Source organism: Octodon degus, unplaced genomic scaffold, assembly GCF_000260255.1.
Source record: "Octodon degus isolate 3935 unplaced genomic scaffold, OctDeg1.0 scaffold00032, whole genome shotgun sequence".
NCBI classification, from domain to species: domain Eukaryota; kingdom Metazoa; phylum Chordata; class Mammalia; order Rodentia; family Octodontidae; genus Octodon; species Octodon degus.
The window spans coordinates 6,090,180-6,106,285 of NW_004524608.1; the positions used below are offsets into that span (position 1 = coordinate 6,090,180).

General features: G+C 39.8%; 1 protein-coding gene across 2 annotated transcripts in view; it reads left to right on the top strand.

Annotated features, from left to right (window-relative positions):
* The first annotated feature begins 1,884 nt into the window (after positions 1-1,884).
* Positions 1,885-16,106, top strand: part of Nup205 (nucleoporin 205) — a 75,282-nt gene continuing 61,060 nt past the window's right edge. Inside the window, exons 1-8 of one of the 2 annotated variants that reach the window (XM_004629857.2) lie at positions 1,885-1,962; positions 4,507-4,649; positions 6,325-6,496; positions 7,537-7,681; positions 8,156-8,315; positions 8,736-8,964; positions 9,659-9,823; positions 14,998-15,173. In XM_004629857.2, the coding sequence (XP_004629914.2) occupies positions 1,902-1,962; positions 4,507-4,649; positions 6,325-6,496; positions 7,537-7,681; positions 8,156-8,315; positions 8,736-8,964; positions 9,659-9,823; positions 14,998-15,173 (1,251 nt within the window). In that variant the 5' untranslated portion in view covers positions 1,885-1,901. Of the gene's footprint in view, positions 1,963-2,038; positions 2,550-4,506; positions 4,650-6,324; positions 6,497-7,536; positions 7,682-8,155; positions 8,316-8,735; positions 8,965-9,658; positions 9,824-14,997; positions 15,174-16,106 lie in introns of those variants that run through there. The other variant, XM_023713679.1, reaches the window with a different exon arrangement.

Consider the following 16,106-nt stretch of genomic DNA (forward strand, 5'->3'; position numbering starts at 1 on the left):
CCCCGTGCCTGCTTGCAGGTGCTTTAATCCGCTAAGCTATTTGGCCAGCCCTAAGAATGAATTTCTTGTTATTATTTTTTGGGAATGGGATATTAGAAACTAAACTTAGGGCCTCATAGATTCTAGGAAAGTGCTCTATTATTAAGTTACATTCCTAGCCTCACACCTGACTTTTTCTTTTAATTTTTATGTCTTATATTTTTTAACAATATACTCTATGATTTTGCCTAAATAATATGGTGCTGATTCTTTTTTATTTATTTTTTATTTTTTATTTTTTGTGGTGCTGATTCTTAAAAGTGAGGTTAAGACATAAATTGTATCTCCTTCCAACCTCAGTAGGATATTGGAGAGTAAATAAAGTGATAATTTTATTATTATTATTATTATTATTAATTATATCAGCTTCCCAATAGAAGTCTTGCAAGGATTGAAGGACATAAAAATTAAATTAGATAATGTGTATAAAATTCTCCTTCTCTCTTCTCTCCCTCTCCTCATTTCTCCATTCCTTTCCTCTCCTTATCTTTTTGGTTCTGGGCCTTGAAGCCAAGTCCTGGAGCATGCTAGTATGCTAAACTCTATACTGCAGCCATTTCCTGCAAAATCCTTAATAAGCAAGTAAGTATCTGTCATGTTAGTTTGAAACAGTGCAAGTAAAATTTAACAAGTGAAGAAAAAAGTTAAAGTGCTTAGGAAGTGAAATTATGTCTGGAGATTATTTCATTATTATTATTATTATCATTATTATTATTATTTGGTATTTTAGTACAAGGTCTACAGGGTCTCCCTATACAGATCGGACTCATAGTGATCCTCCTATTTTCAGCCTCCCAAGCGCTGGGATTACAGGCGCGCGCCACCATGTCCCGTCTCAATCCCCGTCCCAGCTCGCCAGGGGCCAGGGCAGGCATGGCATGCCGGGATTGAACCCAGCTCCTGCATCTGCCTATGTGGGCGCTTTAGTTCTCTGAGCTATCTGGCCAGCCCTGGAAATAATATTGAGAAATAATATGCTGAACATGGTGAGTACACTTGTAATCCTCGCTACTCTGGAGTTTAAGGCTGGAAGAAAACAAGTTCAGGACAAGTCTGGGCAACCTGAGATACCTTGTCACAAAACAACAACAATAAAACAACAACCAAAACAAACAAACAAACAAAAACAGATTAAAAAGGGCAGCAGATGTAGCTCAGTGCTCCCTGGGTTCAAACCCTAACACCACTGAGACACACGCACACACACACACACACACACACACCCTGCAAAAGAACCCCACCCAAATCCTACCAGCCAAACAAAAACTTATGTGTTGGGAGTGAGGAAGACAGTAGACCATGTTCTTGAAACTACACAGTTATTACTCTAATTTTGTATATATCTTAATGTTTCATAATAAAAACTCTGATTTCTTTGTTGCATTTACTTGTGTCGACGCCGTACAACTGTAAACTGAAATGTCACGAAAACGTAGTGACACACTACTCCCCTTCTTTAGGGAAGGGAGTAATGCAAGGAAAATTCGATTTGAAATATAAATGAATGGACTTGACGCCTTGTATAATAGCTTAAGTGGATGTCATGTTAGTAACTAGTCTGTGAATATCGCTTCCTAGCCCATCTTTCTGTTTTCCACCAGAGCAGCCCAAGTGCCCACATCACTAGAAAACTACATGTCCCAGGATGCATCACACGCGAAGCGTCACTGCGAGGACCTCGTATCCCTGAGCGGGTGGCCCGCGCCTCGTCGGAACTGGAATGGTCCCTGTGATAATTGGTGACTGACGCATAGTTGACTTGGAGTGCCTGGGCTGGTCAGGCGTGCCGTTCGCAGAGCACAGCTGGGTTCCTTTCTGTGCAGGCATCATCTCGGGCAGCCCCGCCCTTGTCCGGGGCCTTCATGCGGCGGGAAGCCCCACAGTGCGCCTCCAAGATGGCGACGCCGTTGGCGGTAAATTCGGGTGAGTGGTGTCGGGGGAGAAGGGAGGTGCGGGGGAGAGCGCTGACAGCTTTTTCAGCGAGAGACCCGGGCTGAGGGTGGTGGAGTTCCTGGGAGTCCAGACGCCCCGTTGTACGCGGCACGCGCTTGGCCCCGGCTCCGGCTTGGCATCCTGCTGCTCCCCAGTTTGAATGGCGCGCATGTTGGCCCTGCGGCTCCAGCCCCAGCTGGGAGCGAGCGAGGCGCGGTCCTCTGGACCCTGGCGTGTGGGCGCTGGCCGTGCGGCGCTGAGCCAGAGTCCTCCCACTGCCCAACTCCACTGTGGCTCTGATGCCCAGATTTCGCCCGGATGCATGATGCCGAAGCCAGAGCGGAAGCTGGAAACACACGGGCGCCCGGACCCTTCTCGGGCTGGAGGGCACCTCCGGGCTGCGAGGCCGCGGCTTATGAGCTTGCAGCGGGCGTGTGGCCAAGAAGGGGATGCCCCGGGCCCGGAAGATCTAGCTGTGTGGCGGGGTCCGCCCTGGACGCTCTTGCACCTTCGGGGCCGTGGACTTCGGGGGTGAGATGGAATCTAGGACGGCAGTAGAGACAACACGGGCGACTGAGGTGATTCGAAATCCCCGGGGGGCTCAAAAGAGTGGCCGCGTTCTGATCGTCACAGTCCTTGGAGTGCACTGCTGCTGGCTCTTAGTGGGCAGGGCGAGAGGACTCAAAGCCCTCTTGGGAGCTAAGCAGTCCTATAAACAGCATTTCCTGCGCACGGTGACAGTGGCTCTGTGACTCTCTTAACCATGTGGGCACCATCCGGAGAATTTCTGTGGCGCTTGTGGAGAATCTCGTTCAAGAGGATTCATCTCCGGGCATTTTTTTTTCTGATTCTGCATAGTGTATTTTGTTTTATCGTTGGTTCTTTTGAAAAGTCGAAAGAAGAGTTTTGGGGCCCGGGGACATAGCTCAGTGGCACAGCGCCTGCCTGATAAGCGCGAGGGATTGAGTTCGGTCTCCCATACAAAAAAAAAAAGTATTATAAGTCAAACCAGTTTTTAATGCCATACGTTATTTTATAATAATGGGGGTTATGCTTATTGAGCACCAACTATGTCCCAACACTGGACCAAGTGTTGTTCTTGCAATGTCTTCTGCTCTGTGTACCCCCAAAACTAACTCTCTGACCACCCTCCCCCCATAGAACCCAACAACTTGTACTGATTCCCATCCAAATGCAATTTTTTTATTAGTGCATTTCCAGTTCATGCAGTGTACAATCATCTTGTGGAGTGGTTACATGTATATACCATAGATGTTTCTTCTCTTTTAAATTCCCGCCCCCCCCCACACCTTTTATCCTTGTATTTTGAGACTGGGTGGAGCTAAAATAAAATGCACAGGTTGGGCTTAACCTTGTGATCTTCCTGCTTCAGCCTCCCATAGAGTTGGGATAACAGATTTGCATGTAGATCCCTGGCTAGTAGCTGCTGTTACATATGTTACAGATTTAGAAATAGAGACTTTGTTGGTTAAGTAATTTACTAAAGTTAAACATAAACATGAATTGTTGAGGGAATAGGGAAACCTTTCCAGCATCAGTGAGGAAACATTGTACAATAAAGCCTTGTGGTAGGAGTGTTGTTCGTTTGGGTGCTGGGGATTAAGCCCACAGCCTTGGACCGTGAAGCAAGAGTTCTGCTCCAAGTGGTACTTCTCCAGCTGTGGGCCCTCCTCTGCTGCACTGGGAATTAATCTAAGGTCTTTGGGAGAGGTACCTTTCCAGCCTTCTTGCCCCTACCCCCAGCCTCTCTCCTCTCCTATTTTTTTACATTTTGAGACAGGGTCTTGCTCTCTCCTATTTTTAAACTTTGAGGTAGGGTCTTGCTAAGTTTCCCAGGCTGGGCTTCAATTTGTGATGCTCCTGCCTCAGCTTCCCAGAATAGTGAAGATGAGGATTGTAGCCTGTGACACACCCTCTGGGAGGCTATGGTGGACGGCTCCCAAGTTCAAGCCTTGCCTGTGTGATTTAGCAAGATCTTGTCTCCAAATAAATCTAGGTATTTTCCTAATCCTGCTTTAGGTGATGGGGAATGAAACAGAGGCAGTTACTTGTATTGAGTGCCTGTGACATAGCAGGTTTGTATTGTGCACTTTACCTAGTTTTCCTCATCTTTAGGAGCAGATGATCATCCTCTTTTGTATAAAAGAAAACTGAAAAGCAATTCTTTAAAATCAATCTATCAACCAACCTAGAAAAGGTTCTTTTCCTCATTTGAGGGCACATAACTAAGAAGGTGTTAAGACCAGGTTCAGCTGACACTCCAGTTTAGTTAGGATCTATTTGATTGTATAATAAGAAAACATGATGTTTATGTTGCTCCCTAAGAATTCCAATAAACTATGTTTTTGTTTTCTTTTTGGTACCTGAAATCCAACTGATGACCTTACGCTTGCCAGGCAGGCACTGTGCCCCTGTAGCTTCTTGTATTAGAAAGTAACCACAAGTGGATAAGTAGACAAAATCTTCCAAATGTATGTTTTGTTTGATTCTGGTTTTATTTCTTTTTCCTTTAAGCTGCTAGTCTATGGGGTCCTTACAAAGACATCTGGCAGACAGTGGGAAATGCTCTTTGGAGAAGACAGCCTGAAGCCGTCCACCTTCTGGACATGATTTTGAAGAAACACAGACCTGACTTCATCTCACTGTTCAAAAACCCAGTAGGACATTTTCTTTTTTGCTTTTTAGATTCACTTTTTTTTTTTTTTTTAAAGGGCTAAAGAGGGAATAAACTCTTAATGTATGTAAATCAAATGTTACTGGACCTATTCCAGTGACTCAAGTTTTCTTTTAAAATGTGACTTTCGAGGCTGGGGAGATGGCTCCGTTGAATAAGCGCTTGCCTGGCAAGCACAAGGGCCTGAGTTCAATCCCTGATTCCACAAAAAAAAAAAAAAGTATCTACTCTGCAGTTATTGTAATACACCTGTGCTGTATTATTTACATCCAGATATACTTTTTCATGCATTGTCTCAGCTGATACCCTTTGCAAATAGCAATTGAGCAAGTCAGTGGAGGAGATTCATTCTTTACTGTTTAACAGTTTGCTTTTTCAAGTGTGGTCCTGAAGACTGAATCTAGGGCCTTCATACTGAACTACATTCGTTGTGCTTTTTAAATTTCTTCTCAGAATCACTGGCTCTAGCTTGTGATCCTCCTGCGTTAGCCTTCCAGAATGCTTAGATTTGTGCCACACCAGTCCTGCTTGAGGATTTGCTTTTCTATACTAACCTGACCATCTAAGAACTATTTATGGGATGTGTTACAAGAAATGGCTTTTGAGGTTTCCTGGCTCTTTAGTAGAAGGAGCCTCGCACTGAGCCTGAGAGCCAGCTTGGCTTTGCTCCAGTGTGGGTTCTCCACCCATTAGACTTGTGTGTGACTGCATGCAAGTGACCTGACTGAACTGGGTGCCAGATTTTGTGTGTCATACATGATCTGGTTTGAATAACCTGTATGTACTTTAAGATCTAAATTTTTCTTTTTTATTAAAAGTTCGTTGGCACATTTTAGGCATACATAGTGATCACATATTAGAGGGAAAATATGTATGTACTAGTATAACTGGATTCTTTTTTTCCTCCCATTCTGCACCTTATTGAGGCTTATTTTTGGAGATAGGGTCATGCTCTATAATTCAGGTTGGCCTCGAATTTACTATGTAGCTTGGCCTGACCTTGAACTCATGGTGATCCTCAGGTCTCAGCCTCCTGAGTACTGGGATTCTAGTTGTGTGCCACAGCTCCAGGCTGAAAATTTTAAGATTTTATATTATTAAAAAAAAACCCTGATTTGTTTTCCTTGCTAGGTTGGTAAGTTTTTAATTTTTATTAGTACATGTTTGTGGTACCAGTTTTTAAGAAGATTTTGTGTTCTGTCAGGTAATTTTGTGTTATATGTCATTTGTTAACTATTTGAATCCAAAAATCTTAAATGAATTTTTAATAACAGTAGATTGATTTATTCTGTTAAGTAATTAAAAATTTCACATATGTTTTGTTATTTTCCACCTAAGACCTTAATTTTTTTTAATTAGGTATGTAATTGGAAAAATTCCTTGGAAACTTGAAAAATAGAGAGCTATTTTGTATGTTTTCTCAATTTTGTAGGTCATAGTGTAGCAGAAACAGTTTATTAAGGAAGTGGTATTAGGTTAAAAAGTTGAAGGTAATATAAAATATTACCTCATAAAGGTCTAAGTCTAAGATTACCTGACAGACATACTTGGATTTATTATGTTACCAGTTTGTATTATCATGAATAAAGTTCTGTAAGTACCACTTTAGGAAATGGGCTCCAGTGTACTATTCTCATTTCTTGATTGTAATTTTATAGCCAAAAAATGTCCAACAACATGAGATGGTTCAGAAAGCCAGTACTGAAGGAGTTGCCATCCAGGGCCAACAGGGAACCCGACCTCTTCCCGAAAAGCTCATTAAAGAAGCTTTTATTCTCAGCGACCTTTTTGACATTGGAGAATTAGCAGCTGTTGAGCTTCTCCTTGCTGGTACGTTGACATTTAAGCAAGACTGTAGTAAGGGCATGCTGAATTATAAAGTTATGTGGATATAGTCTTAAAATGCTGTATTGTTTAGATTCCACATTAGCTTCTGAGAATAAAAGTTATGTGACATAGATAATTGATAAGAGCACATTCAGAATGTTTTATTTATTTTTGATTAAAGGGAAGACTTTAGCTTAGTGATCAGAATTGCTAAAGGTAACTGAACTGCTTTAGGGTAGGCTTTTCAGTGTAACATACCAGAAATTTGGTGCATTAATTCAGGTTTGTGCATGATTCTGTTTTGGACCAGATGGAAGGGGGTTAGTCAGTTTGAGTTTGGATTGTGCAGAGAGATCTTCACAAAGATGGTAAGGTTTAAGATAAGTGCTGCAAAATGAGTAAGCCTAGGTCAGATCGAATGGGGGTGCTTAGAGGACAAAGGCCAGCAGGCAGAAGGTGACACCTGTACCCCAGGAGAGCAAGGTGAGGAGTTTGGGGAATCAAAGGGCATACAGTAGAGGTATGAGAGGGGTCAGGAGAGAAAGGAGTGGTGGGAGACAAACCGAAACTGGCATGGTGTGCTAAGTAGGACAAGGTGGGGATATACTCAGGCAAGCAGGTTATAGTGTGAGTGGCCGGAGATGCAAGTTTCTTTTCAGAAAAGACAGAGAAGAAATTTCCAAGTATTTGAAAAATTTCATGTCAACGAAAGCAAAGGGAGGGAACAAACTTGGATTCAGTAGAGGGGAGTGGGACCAAAAGATTCACACCTAGCAAAGGAAATCATATATGAACGTGAAATTTAGAGTTTGAAAAGGGTGGAATTCATGTTACTGTACTGCGGGGGTGGGACGGGCATTTGTGTATGCTGCGTTAAGGATGGAACAGGAGCTCGGGAGATGGGTGTTTGCAGCAGAGAGCTCTTCAGGCCCTTGCAGCTGACGTACTGGGATTCCTTGAACTGAGCATTGGTGTCGTGATCCCCTGCCCCCTTTTTTCTGTAGTGATTGTTTGCTAAATTATTTCTCACTGTTCTTACCTAGGAGAGCATCAGCAGCCGCATTTTCCTGGCCTCACCAGAGGATTAGTAGCTGTTCTTTTGTACTGGGATGGAAAGCGATGCATTGCAAATTCCCTGAAAGCCTTAATACAGTCTAGACGAGGGAAGACATGGACTTTAGAACTCAGGTCTGCTTGTTTCCTGGCATTTCAGAGTTGAATTTGAAATTATTTGAAACTATAATCTTAGAAATAACACAAGTTTCCATTTAGTATATACAGTTTCAGTAAAATATGTAATGTATGCTGATTAATACACTTCCTACCCTTCAAACTGATGTACCAGTTTAAACCTACTTTATTTTGTTCATAAATAATCATGCTTGTTTATTTATTTATTTATTTATTTATTTATTTTTGTGGTACTGGGGATTGAACTCAGGACCTTGCACTTGCCAGGCAAGCACTTACTCTACTGAGCTATCTCCCCAGCCCAATAATTAGGTTTAAAAGGTTACTGAAGCTCAGTGATCTAGAAGGGTAAAAAGAATGAGGTTATAATTTATCCTCTTATTTTCAGTAATAGTTATTGTCAAAAGAGCATTTGTTATGTCGGTTGTTGAACATTATTGTTTGATATAGTTTTGTTTCTTTTCATTACAGCCCAGAGCTGGTTTCCCTGACAACACGCTTTACAGATGAGCTGATGGAGCAAGGACTGACTTACAAAGTTCTTACTCTGGTGTCACAGATTGATGTAAATAATGAGTTTGAGAAACTACAGCGAGACAGAGGTCTGGGAAGTGAAAAACATCGCAAAGAGGCAAGGATTCAATGAGATAAAATTCATAGGTTATCTGTATCAAATCTCAGAAAAAGTGACAAGGACTCAAATAGTCTATGTAGGCAAAGAAAATTATTGATGTGTTTTAAAGTGTGTAGTTGGTTGTGTTCTGGAAACTGATTTGAGATTATTTCAGTTTCTATAGTCATTTATGTATCATTCTAGCTCTTCCTGGGATAAACTCTTTAAGGAATTGTTCGCCCCAATTTCTAATGGAGTTAAGGGATGGGGAATAAATAGTAGAATTTGTTCAGAATCCCAGAGATGAGATTTTAGGATCAGTTGAGGATTCCTATGGGTTTATTTTGTTAAGCTTTATATGAATGATACCTTGCATTTTGTAGTAAGACTGGAATTCACTGTAGCTTATTTAAACTGATTGTGTATTTTTATTTCTAGGTTTCGGATCTCATCAAAGAGTGTAGGCAATCTTTGGCAGAAAGTCTTTTTGCCTGGGCTTGCCAGTCTCCCTTAGGCAAAGATGACACCCTCCTCCTTATTGGCCATTTGGAGAGAGTGACAGTGGAGGCCAATGGCTCACTGGATGCAGTGAATCTGGCTCTTCTGATGGCTCTTCTGTACTGTTTTGACATCAGTTTTATAGAGCAAAGCACAGAGGAACGAGATGGTATTGATTTTATACCTTTAGTACATGTATTTTAAAAAATCAGACTTAAAATTGTGAAAGTATCATTCAAAAAGGGTGATGTAAGATCACACTTCAGGCTTAGAGCATAACCCTGTTAGAGTACTTGCTTACTGTGTACATGGCTGAGTTGGACTCTGGCACTACATAAAAAATCCAACTGTGTTAATCCTGTAGGATTTGTTTCTTTAGAAGTGTGGAATGGAAGTGAGAAAGGTTATATAGCACACGTGCATGAGGTGCATATGCCTATGGCTTGCATCTTTACGATCTATTGACGTCTTTAAATCTTTCATGAAAAGATAGAATTTTGTTTAATTTCTGTAATATTTCATCTTTGACTTACAATTTTTGTGAAGTAGATAAACCTTTGATCTTTAGATAGTATTTATATTTTAGAATTACATGTAGAAAAATAGCCCTTTTTTCCAATTTCTGCTAAACTTAGAAAAACCATTCAAAGTAGTACAATTAAACTTTAGGAGTGTTGTCTATTTCCTCATTCATTTAGTGTATATGATACTTAACGGTGGTATACATTTGTATGATAAAGACTCATGTTAATTAGTCGTGATTATTTTGGAAAATGCTCAGTTTTCTGACTTAGATATTCTTGTATGTCAGAAATGAGAATTTATGGACTTTTTGACAGTGTCCGCTATGTTTGTGTTTTCAGATGTGATTCATCAGCTTCCACTGCTGACTGAGAGGCAGTACATTGCTACGATTCACTCTCGTCTTCAGGACTCTCAGCCGTGGAAGCTGCCCGGGCTGCAAGCTACTGTTAGACTTGCCTGGGCACTAGCACTGCGGGGAATATCTCAGCTTCCCGATGTGACAGGTGAGTTGTAGGTAATTTTGAGAAGAGACTCACTGTTAGCAGCTTTTAAAGAAAATTTTAAAGAGGTTTTCTTTGATGTGTATGTAAGTATAAGCCTAAGAAGATATCTGGAATATTAGAAGAAACTTCGGAAAGTAGCAGTGAAATACTCATTTCCCTCCTTTCACGTCCCAAAATAAATTATATGAATTATTTCCCTCTGATTTAATGACAAAGCTATTTTACCTTTTTCTTTGTCTTTTTGAGGCAGGGTTTTGCTATGCAGTTCAGGTTGGTCTTGAACTCACTTTGTAGCCCAAGCTGGCCTCAAACTCGCAGCAGTCCTCCTGCCATAGCCTTCTGAATACTGGGATTACAGGCATGTGCCACTGTGCTCTGCCTTCTTTTACCTTAGAGTAAGAGCTTAACATAGAGATGATGGTATAACTATATATATATATATATATATATATATACACACACACACACATACACACACACACATATATATATATTATTTATTTATTTATTTATTTGATGTCAGGAGTTGAACCCAGGGCTTCACTTACACATGCTACGTAGTCCCAGCCCTAAAAATGTTTTTTCCCCCCTGGTTAACCAAAATAGTAAATATTTTATTTATTTTTTTCCATAATTTTATTGAGAAATAGCAATAAGACAGTTTCAAATCAAATTGGTAGGACAGTTCCAATAATTAACACATTGCATACTGCCTTCCTAGTGGTTATTTGTTGTACAAGATGCAGACATAATATCCTATTTACAAACTATTAGAATAAATCCCTCTATTCCGTGAATTAAGAGAATGTAGCTTTATATCTATCCTAACCATTTTGAATACACAGATACAAAATGGTCATTCATCTATATCCCCTTTTTTTGTTTAGTTCCGTCATTTAAATATTATAGGTGTGTGAACTCAGGAAAATATTCCAAAATAGTCCAGTAGTCCGTAATAGTATTGGGTCTTCTGCTTGACGGGCAGTGTCTGAAGTTGTTGACCAGAGTCCTCTACAACTCAGCATAACAACTTGGCTTTATTTCTTGTACTTCGTTTTTATACTTTTCTGCTGGATGGTTAAGACCAAGATAAAGCAAGACCTATGTAACAAGAGTTGTAGCTTTTGGGTCTGATAAGGTCAGTGAAATCCCCTCAGGATATATCCTGAGACCCTGTAACTCAGATTGTAGATTCTTTGTCAGTGTCAGCCATGTGGATGAGTCATAGCCATTGCTTGGCCAATTTGCTCTCTGTGAACCTAAATATGTTTTTAATTAAAAATTGCTACAAATTTCCTTTTGATAATTTTCCTATTTTTTTCTAAAAAAATTTCACTTATTTGTTTATTTATTTGATATAGGGTCTTGCTACGCAGTTTTATCCTTCTGTCTCAGCTTCCCCAACACTGGGATTACAGGCGTGCACCACCATGCACAGTTTCAGGGCCAGCACAACCGTACTGGGATTCTGGGCTCTGCCTAGCATGCTGTACCAGGGATCAAACTTAAGAGATCAAACTAAGCACCTTGCCAGGCAGGTGCTTAGACCACCGAGCTATCTCCACAGGCTTACATTTTCCTTTTTTTTTTTTTTTTTTTTTTTTTTTTTTTTTTAATATATTTGGTTGTTACGGGGTCTCCCTATGCAGCTTGGACTTGTAGTGATGTTTCTGTTTTCATTCTGCCCAGTGCTGGGATTATAGGCATATGCCACTGTGCCCTCTGTGGCCAGCTTAGCCCACCCTGTTGGCACGCCTGGCACGGTATGTGGTGCTAGGGATCAAACCACGGTTCCTGCGTTTGCCCCAGCTTGCCTAAGCAGGCACTGTAGCCCACTCAGTTACCTTGCTGGCCCTACATTTTCCTTTTTGATTTGTTTAGACAAAGAACTTCTTCACATTGTATCAAATTAATTCTTTATTTTTTAAAAGGAGATACTTGGGTTTCACAAAGGAAATGCATGTTTAGTCTAAAACAGATATGGAATTCGGACTTTAAAATGGATAGCCTGTGGTATTTTGATTCATATAGTTTTTGTTGTTTTGAGACAGGGTCTCATTGTCATTTAGGCTGGCTTTGAGCTGACTTTGTACTCAGACTGGCCTCGAACTTGTAGCAGACCTTCTGCCTCAGCCTTTTAAGTGCTGGGTTTACATGCATGTACCACCATGCCTGATTTAGATCCATGTAGCTGTTATACTAATATTAGCTTGCCCTAACAGGTTAAATACTTTGCTTTTATTTTCATTTTAGCAGTAGGAAAATTTATTAGAGAATAGGAATGGGAAATAGGAGTAACTCCTGAGAGCCAGGCGGGGTCCCAAGTGGGTTGCCCTTACTGTAATTTGAGCCTGAAGACTTGTCCCTTTGTAGGTTGTTATGGTGCATCTAGAGTGGCTGTATTTCAGCTTCCTCTCCTTTGCAGCACTGCTTTCTTATCTCGTAATGTCAGCAGATTCCAGCATCTTACCAGTTGTATAATTCACACTTTGGGTTTTTTTAAAATTTAATTTAATTTTATTTTCCGGAACCAGGGATTGAACTCAGGCCCTTGGTGCTTGCCAGGCAAGCACTTATTCTACTGAGCTATATCCCTGGCCTTTTTTTTTTTAAGGTTTTTTTTTTTCTTTTCTTTTCTTTTCTTTTCTTTTCTTTTCTTTTCTTTTCTTTTCTTTTCTTTTTTTTTTTTTGTGGTACTGGGGATTGAACTCAGGACCCTGTGCTTGCTAGGCAAGCGCTTATTCTACTGAGCTATTTCCCCAGCCCTAATTCACACTGTGTTTATGCTGTTCCTACTGAGGTTTGCAGGAAGATTTTTGTGTTCTTCTTTTGCCATTTTGTAAAATTATTGCATCAAATAGGTACCCAATTGTACTTTCACATTCATATACAAATTCTCTTTCTCAGCTATACATATACCCTTTTTTGTACTCAGTCTTTATTTTGGTACTTTTAAATAAAATTACCCTTTAAACTTTTGTGTGCCTGTGTAATAATAAAATTTTTGTATCGTAATTTCCCATACCATTGCACTAATCTTGAGAGGTGCAATAGAATAGTAGTAGTTGACTTTAGAATAATAGATATAAGAAAAGCCTAGGAATCATAGCCTTAGTTTCAGGTCCTAGATCTTTGACTAAGTTCTGGTTGTATTATATACTTTTCTTTTCTCCCCTCTCATCCCTCAGGAGTGGAAATTCGATCCAGGGCTTTCACACTGAGCTACATATATATTCCCAGCCCTTTTATTTTTTTATTTTGAGATAGCAGCTCACTAAATTGCCCACACTTCAACATGTTGTTCTCCTGACTCAGATTCTCAGAGTGCTGGAATTATGGGCAGGTACCACCATGTCCAGCTGCTCATATTCTTTTTTAAATTTTAATAATTTAAGGGTAGCAGTGTTTCTGTTTTGTTTTCTTGGTGATGGAGCTTGGGCTTGCTAAGTATATGTCCTACCACTGAGCTGTGCTGTAGCCCCAAGGATTTTTTTTAACCATAAAAACTGTTAGTAAATAAAATAAATGAAAAAAAATGTTAGTAATGTTTAGTTAATTGGTAATTTTATTATCATTAGATATGCATACTTTATTTCAATAAATCTATTTTTATCAGGTTGACTCTGCTCTGTCATGTGTATATTCTTGCCTTTTTTGAGGCAGTAAAATGTACTTTTAGGAACAGTGTGTATTTGGTGTCTGACAATTCAACAGAATAAGGTATGGCAGTTCTTTTCCAAAGCTGGATTTATATAGAGCTACCTAAAACTTTTGTATTTCAACCTTAAAAGAAGTATTCACCAGTGTTTTTCTTGAAGTCACAGCAAGTCTCTCCAGATTAAACTGTCAACCTCCAGTCTGTCTGGAGCAAGGAGGAGGCCTGTACCTTTGGGACGCAGGACCTGATTGCATTGTGGGAAACACTGGGATAAAGATTCAGTTTCTTTAGCACCTGAAGGGCAAAAGAGGAATAGAAGCGTGTGGAAGCACACAGACTTGTCCGCTAATTTCAACATGGAGACTATTTGGATCTTTTTTCAAGAAACAGACTGCAGGGGCTGGGGAGATGGCTCAGTAGGATAAGTGCTTGACTGGCAAACGCAAGGATCTGAGTTCAATCCCCGGTTCTGCCAAAAAAAAAAAAAGAAACACTGCACAAAAGATAAGCAAAAAGCAAAGCCAAAATTTTTCATTGTATTAGTAAGACACATTTGACTGCTTCTTGTGTGCTTATTTGAGCTTGAGAAATTAATTTTGAAGATATACTAATGATATTATATGTATATATAGTATAAGTATCTTGAATTAAATCTTGAAATATGGATAAAATGTTCAGTTGCTTGGAATTTACTTCAGTGTTCTATGGGGTGGAGGAAGGGAGGGTGCAGGTGAAATAAATTGGTAGTGTTGAAATAAAATGATGGGTATGTAGAATTTTATTTTATGAGTCTCGCCATAGGTATCTATTTGAAATTTCCTAAGCAAAGTGTTAACAATTTTAAGTGGGCCAGTTTATCTTTAGTTTCTCTATTTTGGCTGAGTACCAAATTAGTAGTTATTTAGCTAGTCACATTCAGGTCTTCACTTGTTGGCTTGAAGACTTTTTCAAATAACCTGCAAGGTTTCATTGGGATTAAAGCATGTGGTGCCCCATGCCTATAATCCCACCTGCTCCAAAGGCGGAGGTAGAAGGGTTTAGAAACTCAAGGCTTCTTGGGAATCATTCCCCAGTGGTACCAAAAAAAATTCCTTTGCCCAATTTTCATAAGGTTAGAGAATAGCGCTCTTCCTGTGTCCTTGTTACACTGCACATCTCTCAGTTTTTATCACTCATTATTATGAAGAACATGGATATTTCTATTGTACTTTTTCAGTGATTCTTTGGTGTTTATGAGTCATTACAATTGTACATAGTCTCATTTTGTGCATTTCACATGATAGAAGAGGACCTGGAGGTATAGCTCAGTGGCATAAGCACCTGCCTCATAACCTCAAGGTCTCGAGTTCAGACCCTGGTACCACACACACACACACACACACACACACACACACACAGAAATCTCATATGGTGGAAGGATGAGATGTCCAATATGAACCATCTGCAGAATATTACAGGCTGTATCTTGAAGTGTAATGACTTTTCCTTTATCTTTTTTTTCTAAATGTACTTCTAGCACTGGCTGAATTCACAGAAGCAGATGAAACAATGGCAGAGCTTGCAATTGCGGACAGTGTTTTCCTGTTTCTCACTGAATCAGTAGTGGTGTCAGAAAACTTCTACCAGGAAGAATTTTATCTTCGTAGGACCCATAATCTTATCACAGATTTCCTTGCACTTATGCCAATGAAAGTAAGTATAATAATGCAGGATGAATGAATGACAGTGGAACAAATTTTATAAGATAGTTTTAAACTGATTTAAAGTGAATAAAATTGTTCAGTGTAGAGTGAAATTTGACAATACTACAGCTTGTAACTCATGAAGATGAAATAATACAAGCCTTGTTAATATTAGACATTGAGAATGGTTAATGATAAAGTAATAAATGAGGGCCGGGGAGATGGCTCAGTAGAATAAGCACTTCCCTGGCAAGTGCAAGGGCCTGAGTTCAATCCCAGGTTCTACCAAAAAAAGAAAAGGTAATGAATAAAAATGCTTCTGTGAAAATAAATAAATAAAAAATAAAAATGCTTCTGTGAGTAAAATATTAACTCCCTGCTACCCAAGGGATTGGGGATGTCCTCTGGCCACGATTTCCATATCTGCAGATTCAACCAACATGGGTCACAAGTATTTGGGAACAGCAAACTACATTTGTACTGAACATATGTAGCTTCTTCCCCCTTATGATTCCGTAAATGTTAATACAGATTATGTAATGTTAGCATTGTGTGAGATGTTACAAGTAATTTAAAGACGACAAAATACATGGGGAAGATACACATAAGTTATATGCAGATATTATGTTATTTTAGATTAGGGACTTGTGTGTCTTTAGATGTTGGTATCTGTGATGTGTGTGGGGGTGGGTTGGGTTGCTGAAATCAGTTCATCAATGCCAAGGGATGGGTGTATTTTTAACAAGATTTGGAAGAGGTGCAGTGTAAAATTACAGGTAGAGTTTGTACCTATAAATTTCAGTTGTTTGTGGAGTCTTAATTGTAGTGTAGAAATGGGTTTTAGTGTAAATACAGGCAAAGTGTAAATACAGGCAAAAAACAATGGTTCTTCCCATTACATGTTGTGTGTGTCATCATATATCAAGAAGCCACCAAAAAGGTG